Source organism: Gossypium raimondii, chromosome 13 (genome assembly GCF_025698545.1).
Source record: "Gossypium raimondii isolate GPD5lz chromosome 13, ASM2569854v1, whole genome shotgun sequence".
NCBI lineage: Eukaryota > Viridiplantae > Streptophyta > Magnoliopsida > Malvales > Malvaceae > Gossypium > Gossypium raimondii.
The window spans coordinates 606,867-630,198 of record NC_068577.1 but is presented as its reverse complement, the minus strand read 5'-3'; the positions used below and the strand labels follow the sequence as shown (position 1 = coordinate 630,198).

At 33.8% G+C, this 23,332-nt stretch overlaps 2 protein-coding genes across 2 annotated transcripts; both read left to right on the top strand.

The window, feature by feature from the left end:
* Positions 1–7,783: 7,783 nt before the first annotated feature.
* LOC105782502 (uncharacterized) lies at positions 7,784–9,995 on the top strand. Its single transcript, XM_012607278.2, has one exon. It carries the CDS (start codon positions 7,995–7,997, stop codon positions 9,993–9,995), a length of 2,001 nt encoding a protein of 666 aa, XP_012462732.2. The 5' UTR covers positions 7,784–7,994.
* A 7,385-nt stretch (positions 9,996–17,380) lies between these two features.
* On the top strand, positions 17,381–19,399 carry LOC105782501 (uncharacterized). Its single transcript, XM_052626485.1, has 2 exons — positions 17,381–17,640; positions 17,752–19,399. Exons 1-2 carry the CDS (start codon positions 17,381–17,383, stop codon positions 19,397–19,399), a joined length of 1,908 nt encoding a protein of 635 aa, XP_052482445.1.
* Positions 19,400–23,332: the final 3,933 nt, after the last annotated feature.

The following is a 23,332-nucleotide window of genomic DNA, read 5'->3' as shown; positions in this document are numbered from 1 at the left end:
CTCATTAGCACCACATTTCAAACATCACATACAAAGGCAAGCAACCTTAACCAAATCATACATTTATCTTGCTCCACAAATAGGAATCATAAAATTCAAATGCCATATCCTACATATTTCAACTCAACAAATTGACCTCAATCATTTACTTCAAAAAGAGCCAGATTCCATAGAACTTAAAATATCAACCATATACAATATCTACCATACAACACACACATACATACATCTAACATCAATAACTTCAACCCAACAAAATAACACCAAGAATTTAAATTTCTCAACAATGACAATTTTCACAAATATCATTAACTCTCAAATTTTCAACATAAATAAACTACTACATGATTTTAAAGTTCCATAAATATAAAATTTAATATTGTTGTATTGTTGAATCTACGGAGCTCAACTATAAATAAAAGTTCTGTAGCCCTTGCCACTCAACTGCGAAACCCCCACTGCCAAGTGACTTAACCTTACAAATGGATCAAAATGGCAAACTTTGTTTTCCCACCATTGCCAATTGGATAAGGTCCCATTGACATGAAACAAAAAAGGTTCAACAAAAACCAGAACACCTTCAAGTTCCGCCCTCGATAGCTCTTTCCCTGCTTGGAAGTGTATTGGAGGAAAAAATAAGGCAACGTGAGACCAAAAAATGGGAAATCGAAAGCTTGCCTGTTGTACAAGAAACAAACTTATAAGGTCAGATCAATCAATTGAAGACAGAACTTAATGAGAAAGGTATACACATAGACGCTTTGAATAAGAACCTTGACAAAATGAAATTGAAATATGATATGCTTATGATGACAAAGATTGTGTTATCGCAACAATAAACAATCTCGTGGCGAGGTTCGTTCTCGTGATTCTGAGATCGAGACAAATGGAGGACCATTTACAACAATTAAGCAAGGAACATATGAAGCTAACAAAGAATCTAGAAGATGAGTTGAAATTGAAGATAAAGGACCTTGAGAAGGAAGTGGATAAGCAAAGGAACATGATCTTAGATGTATCTCAAGAGAAAAGAGAGGTAATAAGACGACTTACTTTCGGCCGGACCATTACAGAGTGGTTATAAAGAGTTTCGGACATTCCTCAAGCACAAACGACACGCGGTTATCGCTTTGTGAGTTCGATTAAATACAAGTATCGGTATAGTTACTTGTCTTGAATGTCTTTTTCCTTGATGTAATCTTTCGTTTAACTTGTTTTATGAACTTGTTAGTACTTAAATTTGAGTTTCGTGGGAAGTTTTGGGTGATATATGTGTATTTGCTTAGATAAACTTGAAGTCGTCATTAGACTAAATATATATATATCTTTTGCATGTTATTGAACATCGAACATTGCAATGGACAAATATGAACCATGTTTTCAATTTTAATCAAACAATGTACTATATATTTTGGTTTATGTTTCTATCATTAGCTTGTAGATTCGGTTTGTCTTGCAGGACAATGAATGTGGATCATTCCTATAATAAAGATGTCTCATTCACGTCTAATTATATGGTTACTTTAATGAACGATGACCCCATTGGGATTAAAGAGGTTGAGCAAATACCAAGGAGTTAGAGTAATTTCAGAGCAGATTATCCTAAGAGAGCCGATTGGTGGCTCGGTAATTGTATAATTAATCTATCTAGCTTTGTTCAAATTTTTTATTCTAATCACCAAAATAAATTAAATAGGTTTTAATTTTCGATTAGATAAATGGTTTAATTCAATTTTTTAGAATAATTTGATTGTTTGATATCATTCTCGGTTGAAAAATTAAGTAACTTTGTAAAAATACCTTTCATCATATCATCTTATTTTTTTACACACAAACAATATCGAATATTCATTATCTAATCCACAAAATTAGTTAATCCACAAAGCAAAGAATAAAGGAAAAAATTGATAATTTACTTAGAGTACACTCAAACCCATTGCATCCCATTCATAGTAATTATAAAGAAGAAACATATATAGGTATAGGCAACCCACCGTCAAGCAAAGTACCATAGCAAGTTCAAAGAGACTCCTACAAATAAACATTTGGAATCTCTCCTTCTAATTTTCTCGCTTTCTTTGAGTTATTCAATTTCAATTTTTCTTTCTCTACCACATCGAAAGATACGGAGAGGAAGGAGAAATGGAAGAGCTAAAGAACTACGGGCATCAACATCCACTTGTTGATGTTAAATGAAGAGCGCTTGCTTGGCAATGGCAATGGAGTTGTTGATTGCTCAAGGTGTGGGAGAAGGTGTCACTCCATGTTTTAGCTGTGTGGAGTCTTGTGGGTTTTACCTCCACGGGACATGTGCCGAGGCACCTTTGGAGCTTAATCATCCTTTTCACCGCCACCATCCTCTCCTCGCTTCGCAGAATCCACCTTACACTTCGACACAAGGTGCGTTTGCGATTTCAGAATGAAGCATGTGAGAAATTCATTTACCATTGCTCTTGTGGCTTGGACTTTCATATTAAATGTGCTTTGTTTACATTTAATATTGCTGAAAGAAATTTGAAAGAGCTTGAGCATGTGGCCTTGAGGATCCATCGTTTTCCTCTAAAACGATGGTGGAAACTGGTAAGTGTTTTGTGTCTTTGGGAACCATTAGCAATGTATACATACTTCTTTCTTGATTGTGGGTTTAAATTGCATAAGAGGTGTCTTGAGCTTCCTCTCAAAATGGATCATTCGTGTCATCGCAAACATCCTCTTGTTTTGCAATTTAATAGTGAACGGCGTGCTTGCAAAATATGCCAAGTAACTCAACGAAGAGGATATTTGTATGGTTGTTCACCTTGTGAGTTGGCTATTCACATTGATTGTCCGTCGCCATTACCGGTTATCGAAAGCTTGCTTGCTGTACAAGAAACCAACTTACAAGGTCGATCAATCAATTGAAGACCGAACTTAATGAGAAAGGTATCTGAGATAGAAGCTTTGAATAAGAACCTTGACAAAATGAAATTGAAATATGATATGCTTATGAAAGACAAAGATTGTGTTATGCAGAATAAAACAATCTCGTGGCCGAGGTTCGTTCTCGTGATTTCTGATCGGACAAATGGAGGATCATTTACAACAATTAAGCAAGGAACATATGCACTAACAAAGAATCTAGAAGATGAGTTGAAATTGAAGATAAAGGACCTTGAGAAGGAAGTGGATAAGCAAAGGAACATGATCTTAGATGTGTCGAAGAGAAAGAGAGGTAATAAGACGACTTACATTGATGCCGGACCATTACAGAGTGGTTATAAAGAGCTTCAGACATTCCTCAAGCACAAACGACAAGCGTTTATCGCTTTATGAGTTCGATTAAATATGAGTATCGGTATAGTTACTTGTCCGGATTGTCTTTTTCCTTGATGTAATCTTTCGTTTAACTTGTTTTATGAACTTATTAGTACTTAAATTTGAGTTTCGTGGGAAGTTTTGGGTGATATATTCGTATTTGCTTAGATAAACTTGAAGTCGTCATTAGACTATATATATATATATATCTTTTGCATGTTATTGAACACTGAACATTACGGTGGACAAATATGAACCATGTTTTCAATTTTAATCAAACAATGTACTATATATTTTGGTTTATGTTTCTATCATTAGCTTGTAGATTCGGTTTGTGTTAAAATGGCCAACCATGTTGCTATTATGTTTTTGTTAAAATGCATGGTACTATGATGATTCGTAATTTAGTTTGGTTGAGAATGAACTTTGATGTTGATGTTTTGATGGGTTGGTTGAGTGATAAGTCGACTTATCCATGTGTACAAGCAATGTTTTTAAAGTTACTAGGCTACTTAGTGGTATTAGGTAGTAATAAGCGATGTGGTTGGCTATAAATGTATTGTTTTTCTTATTGAAAAATTAAGCATATCCAGAAACTTAGATTGCTTCCTTTTTGCGTTTGTGAGCAAGTAAATTATTTTGTTTCTTCCTCCTTTGTTCTCTGTTTTGTTCTTTTCTAAGAGTGCCGCCATTGTTCTTTCTTTTCTTTTTTTCTTTTGTTAACCGAGAGCTTATGCTCTTGATGCTTTGTGTTTCGCTTTTGTTTGAAGAGCTTATGCTCTTAGTGTTTCATTGTTTGGTTGTTTTGCGGTGTTCCAACAGTTTTGTTGAAGTTGGTCGACATGAAGCCAACACTCGATTCCATCTGAGCCATGAAGACCAAGCAAAGTGGAGCAGATGCAAGGGTCATTGATGCAAGCTCATTTTGTTCATTTTGTTATATTTAGTTGATGAAATGAGTGTTAGTTCATTTCTAACTAAGTTAGCTTTCGATTGATGTAATTAGCTTATGTATGAGTTGTAAACACGCTTTGTATAAGTTTACAAGCTAAGATTTCAAGTTTCTATGTAATTAGTGGAGGTAGGTAATTACTTGTTGATTTTGACAAGCCTTATGCTTGAGTTATGTAATGGCTTCAAGCCATTGTTTTATGTATGAATCAAATCGGTTTTGTTCATCAATATTCTCTCAAATTTCCCGACTTATTCTCTTCTTTCTTTAACTCGAAATTGTTTGTTTGCTCGGCAAGTTTCGAGGCTTGCTCGACAAGATACTTGCTGAGTCGCTTGATTCTCGTTGTTGCACCAACAATTGGTATCTAGAGCTTATTTCTAAAGGGACTGTTATACAAATCCATGGCTTCATCAAGCTTTTCACCATTTGCACCTCAAGTATTCAATGGAGAAGGCTATCACATATGGGTGGTCAAAATGAAGACTTACTGCGGGCTTATGATCCGTGGGAGGTGGTCAACTCGGATGTTGAACCGTAACCACTTAGAGGCAATCCAACAAATGGCTCGGATCAGCAAAGACATCTTGATGAGAGGACCAAGAGGCACAAGGCCATGTCTTGCATTGAACTCGATGTCGGATGTGATTTTCACAAGGATTATGGCTGTGAATCACCAAAAGAACTGGGATAAGTTGCAAGAAGAGTTTCAAGGACAGAGAGGACAAGGCGAAGAGCGATTCATTGAATTTGAGGAGAGATTTGAGAATTTAAAGATGAAGGAAGAAGAAAGCGTCAAGCAATATTCGCAGGATTATGGTCGTGGTTAATAGCATCGAGCTCCTTGGAGAGCGGTTTAATGAAGCTAGGATAGTGGAGAAAGTAATAGCAACTCTGCACGAGAGGTATGAGGCAAAAATCATCTCTCGAGGACTCAAGGATCATCCACCATTTCCCGACCGAGTTGATCAATGCTCTATATGCTCAAGAGCAGAGGAGAGCAAGTAGACTGGAAGAGCATCAAGAAGGTGCCTTTCGAGCAAGGACAAATCGCCTACAAAGGCAAGAAGGCTGGAGAGACAAGCCAAAGAATGATCTTTGCGAAGAGAAGGTCAAACTTGCAAGCACCGCAGAAATTTGGTCATCCGAAGAGAAAATCTTTGGTTCAATCCAGATCTTGTGTGTCAACATTGTAAGAAGAAGGGTCATGTTGAGAGAGTTTGCAAGAGCAAGACCAAATCAAGACAGAACCAGTCTCAACAGATGAAAGCTGAGGCTCGAGTAGCTAAGGAGGACGGTGACCAAGAGGAGCAAGTCTTTCTTTGTGTCACGCCACCGCTCAGAAAGGCTCTCATCTGGTTGGCTCCTAGACGATGGATGCACCAATCACATGACACCGATCTTGCAATCTTCAAGTTTTTAGACGTAAACTGTAGAACCAAAGTCAAAATTGGTAATGGGCACTTTATTCAAGTGAAGGCAAAGGTGATGTCTTGATATGCACTCCACAGTGCCAAAATGATCTCAAATGTGCTCTGGTGCACGAAATTGATGAAACCTACTCAAAGATAGCTCAATTCTTTGGAGAAAGGTTACTCTGTGGTGTTCAAGGACAAGCGATGCCAAATCGGTGATCCAAGTGGATCCAAAGCGATGGCGATCCTATGGTGATAAGAGCTTTGTGGTTGATGGACAAAGAAGTCGACATTGCCTACAGACCACATCGATGAATCTAAGTTGTGGCATCAAAGGCTAGGACATGCCAACTTCGGATCGATGGCCGAATGGTCGAGAAGACTGGTGAAAACTTCATCAACTCGGTGGACCATGATGATGTGTGTGAAGTGTGTCACTAGGAAAAGCAGCGATTGCCATTTCCATGAATCAAGCACGGAGAGCCTCGAAAAACTCCAACTGGTGCACACTGATGTGTGTGGCCCTATGAGGACTGAGTCACTAAGTATTGCCATTTCATACTGTTTATTGATGATTTCTCTAGATATTGCTGGCTTTACTTCTTAAAACAGAAATCAGAAGTGGCCACTGTGTTTTGGAAGTTTAAAGCTGCTTTGAGATGCGAAGCAGTCGCAAGTGAAGACCATAAGGTCGATAATGGGACCGAGTACACCTCATTTCTCGCCCAAGCCTTCGTGATAAGGCGGGCATCAAACACCACTTACCAACACTTATACACCTCAATGAATGGTGTAAGTGAAAGGAAGAATAGGAGCTTAATGGATATGGCGGTGCTTAATGATTGGAAGAATCGCCTAAAGCACTATGGGCGTAAGCGATTAACACCGCAACATACATTCAAAATAGACTTCCAACCAAGGCTTTGGATCGAAGACTCCATTCGAGGCTGGTTTGGCTTCAAGCCATCACGGCTCATCTGAAGGTCTTTGGATGCATATGTTACACACATGTACCGCTGTTAAAAGGGACAAATTATGCGAAAGGGCTCGACACGGTCTTACGGTGGGCTACTGACCTTTGTTAAGAAGGGCTATAGGATCTTGGATCCTTCAACAAACAAAGTGTCGATGCGAGGATGTGGTATTTGATGAAAGGTCATGAAGCCAACACTCGATTCCATACAGGCCATGAAGACCAAGCAAAGTGGAGCAGATGCAAGGCTGCGATGCAAGCTCATTTTGTTCATTTTGTTATATTTAGTTGATGAAATGAGTGTTAGTTCATTTCTAACTAAGTTAGCTTTCGATTGATGTAATTAGCTTATGTATGAGCTGTAAACACGCTTTGTATAAGTTTACAAGCTAAGATTTCAAGTTTCTATGTAATTAGTGGAGGTAGGTAATTACTTGTTGATTTTGACAAGCCTTATGCTTGAGTTATGTCTTGGCTTCAAGCCATTGTTTTATGTATGAATCAAATCAGTTTTGTTCATCAATATTCTCTCAAATTTCCCGACTTATTCTCTTCTTTCTTTAACTCGAAATTGTTTGTTTGCTCAAGCAAGTTTGAGGCTTGCTCGACAAGATACTTCTTGAGTCTGCTTGATTCGTTGTTGCACCAACAAGTTTGTCTTTGCAGACGTGAATGTGGATCATTCCTATAATAAAGATGTCTCATTCACATCTAATTATATGGTTAGTTTAATGAACGATGACCCCATTGGGATTGAAGTGGTTGAGCAAATACCAAGGGAGTTAAGAGTAATTTACATGTGATTATCCTAAGAGAGCCGATTGGTGGCTCGGTAATTGTATAATTAATCTATCTAGCTTTGTTCAAAATTTTTTATTCTAATCACCGAATAAATTAAATAGGCTTTTAATTTTCGATTAGATAAATGGTTTGATTGTTTGATTCAAATTTTTTAGAATAATTTGATTGTTTGATATCATTCTCAATTGAAAAACTCGTAACCTATAAAAATACCTTTCATCTTATTATCTTATATTTTTACACACAAACAATATCAGAATATTCATTATCTAATCCACAAAATTAGTTAATCCACAAAGCAAAGAATAAAGGAAAAAAATTGATAATTTACTTAAGAGTACACTCAAACCCATTGCATCCCATTCATAGTAATTATAAAGAAGAAACATATATGGGTATAGGCAACACACCGTCGAAGCAAAGTACCATAGCAAGTTCAAAGAGACTCCTACAAATAAACATTTGGAATCTCTCCCTTCTAATTTTCTGCTTTCTTTGAGTTATTCAATTTCAATTTTTCTTTCTCTACCACATCGAAAGATACAGAGAGGAAGGAGAAATGGAAGAGCTAAAGAACTACGGGCATCAACATCCACTGTTGATGTTAAATGAAGAGCAGTTGCTTGGCAATGGCAATGGAGTTGTTGATTGCTCAAGGTGTGGGGAGAAGGTGTCAGCTCCATGTTTTAGCTGTGTGGAGTGCAGTGGGTTTTACCTCCACAAGACGTGTGCCCAGGCACCTTTGGAGCTTAATCATCCTTTTCATCGCCACCATCCTCTCCTGCTTTTGCAGAATCCACCATCTTCTTACACAAGGTGCGTTTGCGATTTCTGTGATGAAACATGTGAGAAATTCATTTACCATTGCTCTTGTGGCTTGAACTTTCATATTAAATGTGCTTTGTTTACATTTAATATTGCTGAAAGAAATTTGAAAGAGCTTGAGCATGTGGCCCTTGAGGATCCATCGTTTTCCTCTAAGAACGATGGTGGAAACCTGGGTAAGTGCTTTGCGTGTTGGGAACCATTAGCAATTTATACATACTTCTCTCTTGATTGTGGGTTTAATTTGCATAAGAAATGTGCTGAGCTTCCTGCCAAAATGGGTCATGTGTGCCATCGCAAACATCCTCTTCTTCTGCAATTTAATAGTGAACAGCATTCTTGCAAGATATGCCAAGTAACCCAACAAAGAGGCTTTCTGTATGGTTGCTCAACTTGTAATTTGGCTATTCATATTGATTGTTTATCGCCATTACCAGTTATTGAAGATAAAAGTCATCAACACCCATTCACCTTGTTTTGGAGACAAATTCCATTCATTTGTGATGCTTGTGGCACCGAAGGACATCATGTTGCCTATGCATGTTGTACATGCAGTATTATGGTCCATAAAAAATGCATTTCATTGCCAAGCATTATCCAACACGTGTTCCATGTCCATCGTGTTTTTCACACGTATTTCATTCACAAGGAATATTCTGAAAGTTTGAATTGCATATGGTGCCATGAAGTTGTCGATACAGAGTACGGTAGTTACTTCTGTGCAGATTGTAATGTTATATTCCATGTGAATTGTGCATTAAAAGAAAAGGAGTGGTATTGCATAGTATCACAGGAAAATGAAGATGACAAGTCTCTTGATATACCTGTTAACTCCATCACTAAGGTTCTTGAGACGAATGATGCTGGAGAAGCCACACTCATAGAACATTGCAAGCATAGGCACTACTTGATGTTAAGTGACAAAATCAGCGAGCATGGTGATAAATGTTGTGATGGGTGCTTGTTATTGATCTCCGCTAAGTTCTACCATTGCATGCGGTGTGATTTCTTTCTTCATAAATCTTGTGCTGAATTACCTAAGATGGACCTTATTTTGGATCATCGTTGTGCTGGAAAGCCTTTTTCTGGATCAAAATCCTTCATCCTTACTTCAGACTGCATGTTCGAATGTGATATATGCGGGTACCTTTCTAATGGATTTTCTTATAAATGTAATGAATGTGGAATTCACAGGTGCGTTCAATGTGCAACTCTCCAAAATGATGTAAAAATTCCAGGGCATAAACACCCTCTTCTTCTCTATTATGATTATCAGGAGCAGTGTAGTGGTTGTGGGGGGGATATCTCTTGCGCATTTCGTTGCAAGGATTGCAATTTTAATTTATGCAATTTATGTGTTATACGACCAACTAGAGTTAGACACAAATGCGATGAACATATTCTTGCACTCACTTATGACAAGGTTAATGATTATGCAAAATATCATTATTGTGACATTTGTGAGAAAGAAAGGGATCCAAAGTACTGGTTTTACCAGTGTGAAACTTGTGACACTTCTGTTCACGTGAATTGCGTTCTTGGAGAATATTCATTCATCAAACTCGGAAGCACCTACAATGAGGGAAACCATGAACACCCTCTCGCTTTTGTCAAGAAGATTCATTACTATCCTAAATGTGTTAAATGTGATAAGCCCTGTGAAGATCTTTCTCTTGAATGTGCAGAACCAAGATGTAACTATATTGCTCATTGGAAATGCAGATATCAGTGGTAGATACTAAAAATTGCGACTTCAATTTCAGAACAAGACAGTGTGTGGTTATTGTTAATGGTTGCTACTTATTAATTGTGTGTTTAAACAATGTAATGTATTTAGATTTGAATTGTAAATATATGAGAATAAAATTGATATGATTTGCTTATATCTTCTTTAATTTTCATATATTAAATTTGTTGCATGCTAACTAAAATCATAATAATCCTTAGATTCCATGAATATTTAGTCCTTATGTGCCACCTTCCATATTTATATAAGTAGAATATAGTTAGATATAAAAAAAATTGTTTAGACTGGAAAATTTGTTTAGAATCGATGTAAAATATTTTCATTAATTTGACAAATTTTTAAAAATATTTCATAAAAATATTTTCAAAGAAACAAATATATATTTCAATGAATAAAGGGTTGATTTATAAGAAGAATATGGACTGATTAAATGGTACAATTTAATTTTAGTCTTTCTAAAATATTAAAAATTCAATTTAATTCTTTTTAAATTTTTTGTTAAATGATTTTTTTATTTTGATCCTTTCAAAAGTTTAATATTTATTTTAATGAAATAATTTTAACTTTAACCTCTCAAAACTTCTCTTAATTCTCTTAATTTTAAACCGTGAATACCTTGAGATAAGAGATGATAATGAGCCCCAATTTTCTCTTAATTAAATGCCAAAATTGTAAAAAATAGAAAATAAAAATGAAAGATAAAGAAGGGATAATATAATTTTGACCCTAAAAGTTCAATTTGGTATCTGTACTTTTTTTGTTCACTTGGTAGGGGTGAATCTAGAATTTTTTTAACAAGGGCGGAATTAATTATAATTTTTCATAGATAAAAATAAGTTTATTATGTATTAATTTATAATTTCATGATTTTTAAGGAATTAAACATAATTTTTTCATTTTAAGGGCTAAAGAGAAATTTTACTATATATTAATTATTATTTTTCATTTTAAGGGCTAAAGAGAAATTTTACTATTTATTAATTTATAATTTCTTTATTTACAAAAGCACTGAAATAAATTTTTTCATTTTGGGGGCCAAAATAAAATTTTACTACACATTAATTTTAAGAGTGTCAAATTCAGTGTTTTAATAACTGAGATCACTGATTCTCAATTCGATCAGTACAACCGTTGGACCAATAATAATTTAATAAATAATTAAAATTCATAAAATGCTCAAGTACCGAGTTTAAGGATCAAAATGAATTTAGTTGTCAAATTCAAAGACCAAAGTAAAAAAAATACAAGTATCAAAGAAAATTTAATTATTAAGTTTAAGGGCCAAAAACTATATTATCCCAATAAAGAAAGGTAGATAGATTCGTGGGAAGATCTGATTGGGAATGTGATCAATGCAGTAATGAATGTGGAATTCACACGTGCGTTCGATGTGCAACTCTCCAAGATGCTGTAAAAATTCCAGGGCATAAACGCCCTCTACTTTTCTATTATGATTATGAGGAGCAGTAGTGCTTGTGGGAGGGATATCATTACCGCATTTTGTTGTAAGGATTGTAATTTTAATTTATGCGGTTGGTGTGTTCTGCTACCAACTACAGTTAAACTCAAATGCGATGTTTATATTCTTACTCTCACTTATGAAAATATTAATGATTATGTAAAATATTATTGTTGTGACTGTTGACACCATTTTTTTGATAAAATAGGGTCGACTTGGATTTTAAAAAATGAAAACGAATGTGGGAGTCGCCACCAATCTTTTTTTGATGAGATGTGATCGGGTCACCTCGTAAAGCAGTTGTTTTTTAATAAATGGTTTAGATTTATTAAAACAATGCTTTTGGTCTGCGAAATTCAGAAAAATAGGTTCGGGAGTCGGTTACGTACGAGGAAGGATTAGCATCCTAGTAACGCCCAAAATTGGTACCTAATTGATTAATCAGTGTTTTAATGTCGAAGATTGGAAACTTTAAGGAGATAAAATACGATCCTTTATTGAAATGCTAAAAAATTGAGAAAAAGGCATATGTTACATTGATCGAGAAAGAGAATTACGTTCTTTAAGTTATGACACAATATCTCGAATTCTCGATACGAAAATGAATACCAAAAAACATTTACTTATTTTAAAGAAAATATTTGATTATCTCGGGTTTAGGAAAGAAATCATGTCCCGTGAGTTAGAACACGATCTTTCTTTAATTCCCGAGAACATAAAAAAAACTTTGTTTGAAATGATTCGCGTATTTAGACTTATCGAGAAAATCGAAACCCCGTAAGTTAGGGTACGATTTTTCGAATATCAAAATACGAAATACTATTTTTTAAGACAAATTTTGACATATCGACTAAAATAAAACACGATGTCATAAAAAATAAGAAAATAGATTATATTGTTGATATGCGTGACAAAGCAATGGTATATACGATGATGCAAACACAAATAGCATGAGCAACAGCAAATAAAAGATAAATAAAACTCGAATTGATCATGCAAGGTAATAAACAGATAAACTATTCGAGTAAAACGGGCATAAAATAGAAAACAAGCATTGCGTGAAACACACAATTGTAGTAGAAATAAAAAAATAAAAAAATAGAATATATAAAATATATATATGTATATATTTGTATATATATATGTATATGAATTAAAATATGTGTGTATGTATATAGAAATTATGAAATATATAAGTATGAAAGTGCGTATATATATATACTATAAAATGTAATAAGAGATATATGGTAGCATGTATATATTTATAAAAATCAAGAATATGTATAGGTATTATATATTATGGAAAATATAGGTATATATAAATTTGTATATGCGTTTTACGAAGATAAGAAATGTTATATAGATATATAAATGTGTATGCAAATCATAATACAAAATGTAAGTATGTACGTATATGTATATTATAAAATAAGCATATATAAAAATGAAATAACAACATACTTATAAGAATTTTAAAATAAATATATTAGAGAAATGTATGCCTATATATATAAACTTTTAGAAATAAAAATGCATAAATGAAATAAAAATAATAATGTTACTAATAAATAATAGCGCTGTATAATAACATTAATGCAATTAAAATAATCAATTTAATAGGAAGGATAATTATAATAGCCAATTAAGGATCAAATCGAAAATCAAACAATGTTTTAGGGCCGTAATTAAAGATATATATAAAAAAAGATTAAATTGTAACACGCATGAAAGGCAGATGACCGAAGAGGGAAATACCCCCTTGCTTATCAAACGACGTTGTCCCAGAGAGGGTCAAATTGAAATCAAAACAAATTAAAGGGTAAATTTTAAAAATAAGAAAATCCGATTGCGAAACATTAAAAACACGGAGGGGCCAAAAGCACAATTTCCCCGTTTCAACAAAACACGCTGATCCTCCTTACGGGTCGGGTTAACACGCGGATCCTAAGGCTAAAACGACGCCGTTTTGAGCCATTAAAACCAGCCCTTAAACGACGTCGTTTGAAGGGCCCTATATAAGTCAAAATCCTTTAAAAATATTTCATTTCTCTTCTGTTAAAAAAAAAAACACTTCTATTCTCTGCAAGGGAGGGGGTCCGAGGGTCTGGGGTATTTTGGGTATTGGGCTTTAGATTTTGGGTTAGGTCTAGGTGGGTATTGGGTTGGTTTTATTTGGACCATATTGGGCCCCGGGCAAAATGGGCTTGTATAGTGACATTTGTGAGGAAAAAAGGGATTCAAAGAACTGGTTTTATCATTGTGAAACTTGTGAGACTTTTGCTCACGTGGATTGTATTCTTGGAAAATATCCATTCATCAAACTCGGGAGCACCTACAATGAGGTAGACCATCCATACCCTTTCACTTTTGTCAAGAAATTTCCTTACTACCATAAATGTGTTGAATGTGGTAAGCCTTGTGAATATATTTTTCTTGAATGTGCAGAACTAGGATGCAAGTATATTGCTCATTGGGAATGCAGAAAATCAGCAATCCATGGTAGGTGCTAAAAATTGCGGCTTCAATTTCACAAAAAAAGTGTGTGGTTGTTCTTAAAGCTTGATACTTTTTAATTGTGTGTTTAATCAATGTAATGTTTTAAGGTTGAAAATTATGAGGTTTGAACTGTAAATATATTGTTAATTATTTTTTGTCCTTAGATTCCATGAAAAGTTATTATCCTTATATGCTAGCTTCCATATTTATACAAGTTGAATATAGCTGGAAATGAAAATTTTCTTATTTTAAAACCTAAATTAGTCTATCAATTCCTTTTGTGAAAATATGTTGTTAGTCCCTTTGACTTAGATAAAATTTGGAATTTAGCTATCTTACTTTTTGATTTAAAATTTCATTCCAATCTTTAACATTGTTAATAATTTCCATCAAAATCTTCCAATTTGGCATGTTGATTAGACTGCCATCATATAACATTTCATATGATGTTAAGTTGAATTTTTGACAAAAATTATAGATAATAATAATTGGACTAGAATTTTTAAATCGTAGAAGTAGGATAATTGAAATTTTAACTTTTAAAGTACATGGATTAAATCTTAAATTCGATTTGTCATTTTCAGATTAGAAAAGGGTACAGATAACGTGGAATCACAATTTCATATAATTCTTTCTCCCATTTAAAAAAATTGCCAAAATAACCATTTATATCTAATATTAGATTATAAAATATGATAATTATAAAATATTTTCCCTACCATAACTATAACTACAAAAAAAGTCATGTTATCATTAAAACTTTAAAACTATTATTCTATTTTGATAAAATATATAAAAACAATTAAAAGTATTGGTATATCTATCAAAATAGGGTATAACTTTGATTTTTCGAGTCAGGTTCAAGATAAGTAAATTAATATTTAATTTTGAGTTGGATCAAAGTCGGATTATGTTAGAGGTATATCAATTCGGGTGGACAAAAAATCATTCCGCCCCACTCCATTACCATCTCTACTTATATTTCAAATCTTAACCGTTGATTTCATTTTCGGATTCAACATTTATATTTTGATTTTTTCATGAACAATAACATTTATACTATTATTTAGTGTATGATTGAATTGGCGTCATGAATTTAGACTGTATCATGAGTTAGCTCGACACTAACTCGATCAAGAAAAGTATTAAAAAACTAAGTTTTAATGATAAATAAATATTATTATAGAGTGTTTCTTTTTGTTTTTTTCATGCATTTATATAAAATTTATAAAAGACAATTTAAACTTAACGCCCCTAACTAGTGTCTGTCGCTGAATTGACGTCACGGAGTATTACGATAACATTTCAAACAATTATTCAATATAATTACAATTAATCAATTCACAATCAATTCACAATTAACATACACTTACAGGCCTTAAACTGAGTTTATGGGGCCCTAAAAATAGATTGGAAACATTCTGGTGTAATTTGAAACAAAATGGAAAAGTTAGAAAATAGATGAAAATTTTGAAAACAAGGGACACACGATCGTGTGTAACAGCCCAGACCGTGTGGACATTCAAAGTCGAGACACATAACCGTGTGTCCACCCGTGTGTATATTTAAATTAAGGTCACATGGCCGTGTGACTGCCCCTATGTCCATTTGTTGTTGGGTCACACTACCATGTCGCTGGTTGTGTCTTAGACCGTGTGTGCCCTGCAGCTAAAATCATTAAGATTCATTACCGTGTGGGTTGGCCGTGTATAGCCCGTATCCCTCGCCATGTGCACCAATTTTTGCTTCCAAAACAAGGTAAATTTCACACCTATCTTGGCTACCAAACCAAACCTATAACCACTCTATAAAAGTCATCAAATACACCTCAAAACATGTCAATTTCATATAACCTAATCAACATAGCCCTCGTTAGCACCACATTTCAAACATCACATACAAAGGCATTCAACCTTAACCAAATCATACATTCATCTTGCTCCACAAATAGGAATCATAAATTTCAAATGCCATATCCTACATATCCTACAGAACTTAATGAGAAAGGTATACACATAGACGCTTTGAATAAGAACCTTGACAAAATGAAATTGAAATATGATATGCTTATGACAGACAAAGATTGTGTTACTGCAACAGTAAACAATCTCGTGGCCGAGGTTCGTTCTCGTGATTTACAGATCAGACAAATGGAGGACCATTTACAACAATTAAGCAAGGAACATATGCAGCTAACAAAGAATCTAGAAGATGAGTTGAAATTGAAGATAAAGGACCTTGAGAAGGAAGTGGATAAGCAAAGGAACATGATCTTAGATGTATCTGAAGAGAAAAGAGAGGTAATAAGACAGCTTACTTTCAGTCTGGACCATTACAGGAGTGGTTATAAAGAGTTTCAGACATTCCTCAAGCACAAACGACACGCGGTTATCGCTTTGTGAGTTCGATTAAATACAAGTATCGGTATAGTTACTTGTCTTGAATGTCTTTTTCCCTTGATGTAATCTTTCGTTTAACTTGTTTTATGAACTTGTTAGTACTTAAATTTGAGTTTCTGTGGGAAGTTTTGGGTGATATATGTGTATTTGCTTAGATAAACTTGAAGCTGTCATTAGACTAAATATATATATATCTTTTGCATGTTATTGAACATCTGAACATTGCAATGGACAAATATGAACCATGTTTTCAATTTTAATCAAACAATGTACTATATATTTTGGTTTATGTTTCTATCATTAGCTTGTAGATTCAGTTTGTACTGCAGGACAATGAATGTGGATCATTCCTATAATAAAGATGTCTCATTCACGTCTAATTATATGGTTACTTTAATGAACGATGACCCCATTGGGATTAAAGAGGTTGAGCAAATACCAAGGGAGTTAGAGTAATTTCTGTAGCAGATTATCCTAAGAGAGCCGATTGGTGGCTCGGTAATTGTATAATTAATCTATCTAGCTTTGTTCAAATTTTTTTATTCTAATCACCAAAATAAATTAAATAGGTTTTTAATTTTCGATTAGATAAATGGTTTAATTCAATTTTTTTAGAATAATTTGATTGTTTGATATCATTCTCAGTTGAAAAATTCGTAACCTGTAAATATACCTTTCATCATATCATCTTATTTTTTTTACACACAAACAATATCAGAATATTCATTATCTAATCCACAAAATTAGTTAATCCACAAAGCAAAGAATAAAGGAAAAAAATTGATAATTTACTTAGAGTACACTCAAACCCATTGCATCCCATTCATAGTAATTATAAAGAAGAAACATATATAGGTATAGGCAACCCACCGTCGAAGCAAAGTACCATAGCAAGTTCAAAGAGACTCCTACAAATAAACATTTGGAATCTCTCCCTTCTAATTTTCTGCTTTCTTTGAGTTATTCAATTTCAATTTTTCTTTCTCTACCACATCGAAAGATACGGAGAGGAAGGAGAAATGGAAGAGCTAAAGAACTACGGGCATCAACATCCACTGTTGATGTTAAATGAAGAGCAGTTGCTTGGCAATGGCAATGGAGTTGTTGATTGCTCAAGGTGTGGGGAGAAGGTGTCAGCTCCATGTTTTAGCTGTGTGGAGTGCTGTGGGTTTTACCTCCACAGGACATGTGCCGAGGCACCTTTGGAGCTTAATCATCCTTTTCACCGCCACCATCCTCTCCTGCTTCTGCAGAATCCACCTTACACTTCTGACACAAGGTGCGTTTGCGATTTCTGTAACGAAGCATGTGAGAAATTCATTTACCATTGCTCTTGTGGCTTGGAATTTCATATTAAATGTGCTTTGTTTACATTTAATATTGCTGAAAGAAATTTGAAAGAGCTTGAGCATGTGGCCCTTGAGGATCCATCGTTTTCCTCTAAAAACGATGGTGGAAACCTGGGTAAGTGCTTTGCGTGTTGGGAACCATTAGCAATTGATACATACTTCTCTCTTGATTGTGGGTTTAATTTGCATAAGAAATGTGCTGAGCTTCCACCCAAAATGGGTCATGTGTGCCATCGCAAACATCCTCTTCTTCTGCAATTTAATAGTGAACGGCTTTCTTGCAAGATATGCCAAGTAACCCAACAAAGAGGCTTTCTGTATGGTTGTTCAACTTGTAATTTGGCTATTCACATTGATTGTTTATCGCCATTACCAGTTATTGAAGATAAAAGTCATCAACACCCATTCACCTTGTTTTGGAGACAAATTCCATTCATTTGTGATGCTTGTGGCACCGAAGGACATCATGTTGCCTATGAATGTTGTACATGCAGTATTATGGTCCATAAAAAATGCATTTCATTGCCACGCATTATCCGACACGTGTACCATGTCCATCGTGTTTTTCACACGTATTTCATTCACAAGGAATATTCTGAAAGTTTGAATTGCATATGGTGCCATGAAGTTGTCGATACAGAGTACGGTAGTTACTTCTGTGCAGATTGTAATGTTATATTCCATGTGAATTGTGCATTAAAAGAAAAGGAGTGGTATTGCATAGTATCACAGGAAAATGAAGATGACAAGTCTCTTGATATACCTGTTAACTCCATCACTAAGGTTCTTGAGACGAATGATGCTGGAGAAGCCACACTCATAGAACATTGCAAGCATAGGCACTACTTGATGTTAAGTGACAAAATCAGCGAGCATGGTGATAAATGTTGTGATGGGTGCTTGTTATTGATCTCCGCTAAGTTCTACCATTGCATGCGGTGTGATTTCTTTCTTCATAAATCTTGTGCTGAATTACCTAAGATGGACCTTATTTTGGATCATCGTTGTGCTGGAAAGCCTTTTTCTGGATCAAAATCCTTCATCCTTACTTCAGACTGCATGTTCGAATGTGATATATGCGGGTACCTTTCTAATGGATTTTCTTATAAATGTAATGAATGTGGAATTCACAGGTGCGTTCAATGTGCAACTCTCCAAAATGATGTAAAAATTCCAGGGCATAAACACCCTCTTCTTTTCTATTATAATTATGAGGAGCAGTGTAGTGGTTGTGGGACGGATATCTCTTGCGCATTTCGTTGCAAGGATTGTAATTTTCATTTATGCAATTTGTGTGTTTTACGACCAACTAGAGTTAGACACAAATGCGATCAACATATTCTTGCACTCACTTATGACAAGGTTAATGATTATCTAGAATATCATTATTGTGACATTTGTGAGGAAAACAAGGATTCAAAGAACTGGTTTTATCATTGTGAAACTTGTGACACTTCTGCTCACGTGGACTGCGTTCTTGGAAAATATCCATTGATCAAACTCGGGAGCACCTACAATGAGGGAGACCATCCACACCCTCTCACTTTTGTCAAGAAATTTCCTTACTACCCTGAATGTGTTGAATGTGGTAAGTCTTGTGAAGATCTTTCTCTTGAATATGCGGAACCAGGATGCAAGTATATTGCTCATTGGGAATGCAGAAAATCAGCAATCCGTGGTAGATGCTGAAAATTGCGGCTTCAGTTTCACAAAAAAAGTGTGTGGTTATTCTTAAAGCTTGATATTTTTTAATTGTGTGTTTAATCAAATGTAATGTTTTAAGGTTGAAAATTGTGAGGTTTGAACTGTAAATATATGATAATAAAATTTATATGATTTGCTTATTTCTTCTTTTTCTTACATGCTAGTATGTTTATTATTTTTTGTCCTTAGATTCCATGAAAAGTCATTATCCTTATATGCTAGCTTCCATATTTATACAAGTTGAATATAGTTGGAAATGAAAATTTGCTTAGTCTAAAACCTAAATTAGTTGTGAAAATATGTTGTTAGTCCCTTTGACTTAGATAAAATTTGGAATTTAGTCATCTTACATTTCGATTTAAAATTTTCATTCCAGTCTTTAACATTGTTAATAATTTCCATCAAAATCTTCCAATTTGGCATCATATAACATTTCATATGATGTTAACTTGAATTTTGACAAAAAATACAAATAATAATAATTGGACTAGAATTTTAAATCGTAGAAGTAGGATCATTGAAATTTTAACTTTTAAAGTACATGGATTAAATCTTAAATTCGATTTGTCATTTTCAGATTAGAAAAGGATATAGATAACGTAGAATCACAATTTCATACAATTCTTTCTCCAATTTAGAAAAATTTGCCCGTAATTTCCAAAATAACCATTTATATATAATATTAGATTATAATATATGATAATTATAAAAATATTTTCCTACCATAACTATAACTGCAAAAAAGAAGAAGTAATGTTATCATTAAAAACTTTAAAACTATTATTCTATTTTAATAAAAATATAAAAGAACAATTAAAAGTATTGGTATATCGATCGAAATAGGGTATAACTCTGATTTTTCGAGTCAAGTTCAAGATAAGTAAATTAATATTTAATTTTGAGTTGGATCAAAGTCGGATTATGTTAGAGGTATATCGATTCGGGTGGACTTTTGGAACATTTTCAAATATTTATAGCTGTTGACACCATTTTTTGGATGGAAAACGGGGTCGACTTGGGTTTTAAAAAATGAAACGAAAACGGGAGTCGCCACCAATCCTTTTTTATAAGGTGTGATTGGATCACCTCGAAAAGTGGTTGTTTTTAATAAAAGGTTTGATTTTATTAAAACAACAAGTTTGGTCCACGAAATTCAGAAAAAACGGGTTCGGGAGTCGGTTACGCACGAGGAAGGATTAGCACCCTCGATACGCCCAAAATTGGTACCTAGTTGATTACTTAATGTCTTAATGTCGAAAAACTGAAAACTTTAAAGAAATTTAAAATACGATCCTTAAAAAAAAAAAACTCGAATGACATGGATTAAAATTCAAGAGGATATTTGGCAATTTGGTTAAACGAGAAATCGAAACCCAGCATCTTAGAGCACGTTCCTCGAATTTCCAAATGCAAAACATTGCCTTATTTTGTAATTTTTGAAAGGATATTTAGCTATTTGGTTGAACAAGAAAAATCGACACCCAGCACCTTAGGGCATGTTTCTCGAATTTCCAAACGCAAAACATTGCCTTATTTTGTAATTTTGAAAGGATATTTAGCTAGTTGGTTGAACGAGAAAAATCGACACCCAGCACCTTAGGGCATGTTTTCTCGAATTTCCAAACGCTAAATATTGCCTCAATTAGAAATATTTTCCCTTTTTTGAAATATGATATTTATATGCATGATGGAATAATAAACATGATGATGTGAATAAAAAATAATGTGAGCAAAAACAAATCATTCATGTATATACAATAACAAGTAAAAATAAGAAAAATTAAAACATTAAAAGAAAATTATGGACATATAAATAAATAAATAAATGAACACTAAGTAAACAAGGATAATAAGGAATAAAATAAATAAAGCTATAAAATATGAAAACATATGTAAGTATATATATGTATACTTTATATATTTATGTAAAAAAAGAAGAACTATGTATGTATAAACATATTATGTAAATGTATTCACGTGTATACATATATATATAAAATATAAAACATATCTACATATTTTAAAATTATTATATAGATATATATAAGTAAGTATATACATATACGTATGTAAATTAAAATATGAAAAGTATATACATATAGGTATGTATATATATATATGAATCATAAAATAAAATACTTATATAAAATACATATTTTAAAAATGAAGAATATGTAAATATATATATATATATATATATATATGAAAATAAAATACATATATAGATATGTACAAAATTATACAATATACATAAAAATGTAGGTATGTATATAAGTATATAAAAATATATATACATATATATATAAAAGCAATAATAATAAAATAATAATAATAATAATAACAATAATAATATGAAATTTATTAAGAAAATAAACAAACTAACAAAAGGACTAAACTAAAATTTAAAACGAAATTGGGCTAAATCATAAATAAAATAAAGGGAAGGACCACAATGAAGGCGAATGACAAGGAGGGACCAAATGGAAATAATCCCCCTCCTAAACGCAGAGCTTCATGGTGGACCAGATTATAAAGAAATATAGATTACAGGGCGAAATTAAAACAAAAGAGAACTTGATTGCAAAATCATTTTAAAGCGGAAGGGCTTAAAGCGCAATTAGCCCTTCCGCTCAAAAACACGCCGATCTTGGCCTGGAGCGGGTCGGACGTCGGGTCAGGAGCCCAAAACGACGTCGTTTTGGGGCTTACCTGACCCTCCCAAAACGGCGCCGTTTTGCAAAGGCTATAAAAGCCAAATTTTTTTCATAATTTTCATTTTTTTCTTTCTTCCCAAAGAAAAACACCAGAAACTCTCTCCCCTCCTCCGGCCAGAGCCCAGAAACCGGTGAACAGGGCCGCCACGTCGCCGCAGAGTCGGTGTCGCGCCGGCCACCGTGTACGGTGGCCGGAAATTTCAAAAAAAGGTAAAAATTCTATTTTTTTATTTAAATACTCTTGTACTAATATATATTGTTTTTAGGAGAGAAAATAAAATAAAATGAAAAAATAAGTGCGTATAAAAAAAAAAGAAAGGTCACCTTGAATGTTTTTGTTTTAAATCTGTTTCTTTTTGTTCTTTTTATTTCTAAATAATGCTTGTAAAAAAAACGAGGAAGAGACTCCCTTTTTTACAAAACCTCCAGATCGGTTTTCTCCTCCCCCTTTTTTTTTTACCACCTCTTTCGGCTTTATATCCGAAAATCAAAATAGAAAAATATTTGCTCCTCTTTTGTGTTGCCTGTTTCTTTGCGTGTTTGCTCTGTTTTGCAGGTGAGCAGTTGGGTGACGGGACGTGCGCGGCGCAAGTGGCAGAGCAGGTGGACGAAGGCCCTAGGTGCGGCACACCTAGGGTTGCTGTTGTTTCTTTTTCTTTTCTGCAAATGGGCTAGGGTTAGGTAGATTGGGTTTGGGCTTGTTGGGCTATTTGTTTTGGGTTTGTTAATAGTTTGGTTTGTATTGGTTTTGATGGGTTTTGGGATGGTGTTGTAGTGGGTTTGGTATTTGGGCCCATTATTTGTGTTTGCTGTTTGTTGTTTGGGCCGGGCGAAATTGGGCTTCTACAATAGTGTTCCACTAACTATAAATAAATGAGTGTAATTAATCAAAAGTTATATTATTTGATTTTTTGAAAAAGAATTATAACTATTTAAATAATATTATTTGAATAGTTATAATATTAAATGAATAATCACGTGTTTATTTTAAAGACATTAGTATTCAGAAAGAAACCTATTGATGAAAGATGTCTTTATGAAGAGACATGAAAATTCCTATAAATTGGAATGGGATTTCATTTGGAAAACACACTAACAAATTATAATATTCTTTCTTTCCTTCCTTCATTTTCTAATATTATTAGATTATTTTATAAAGTATTACTGCAAAAATCCTTTATAGAAATTGAGTTTCTTGTCATAC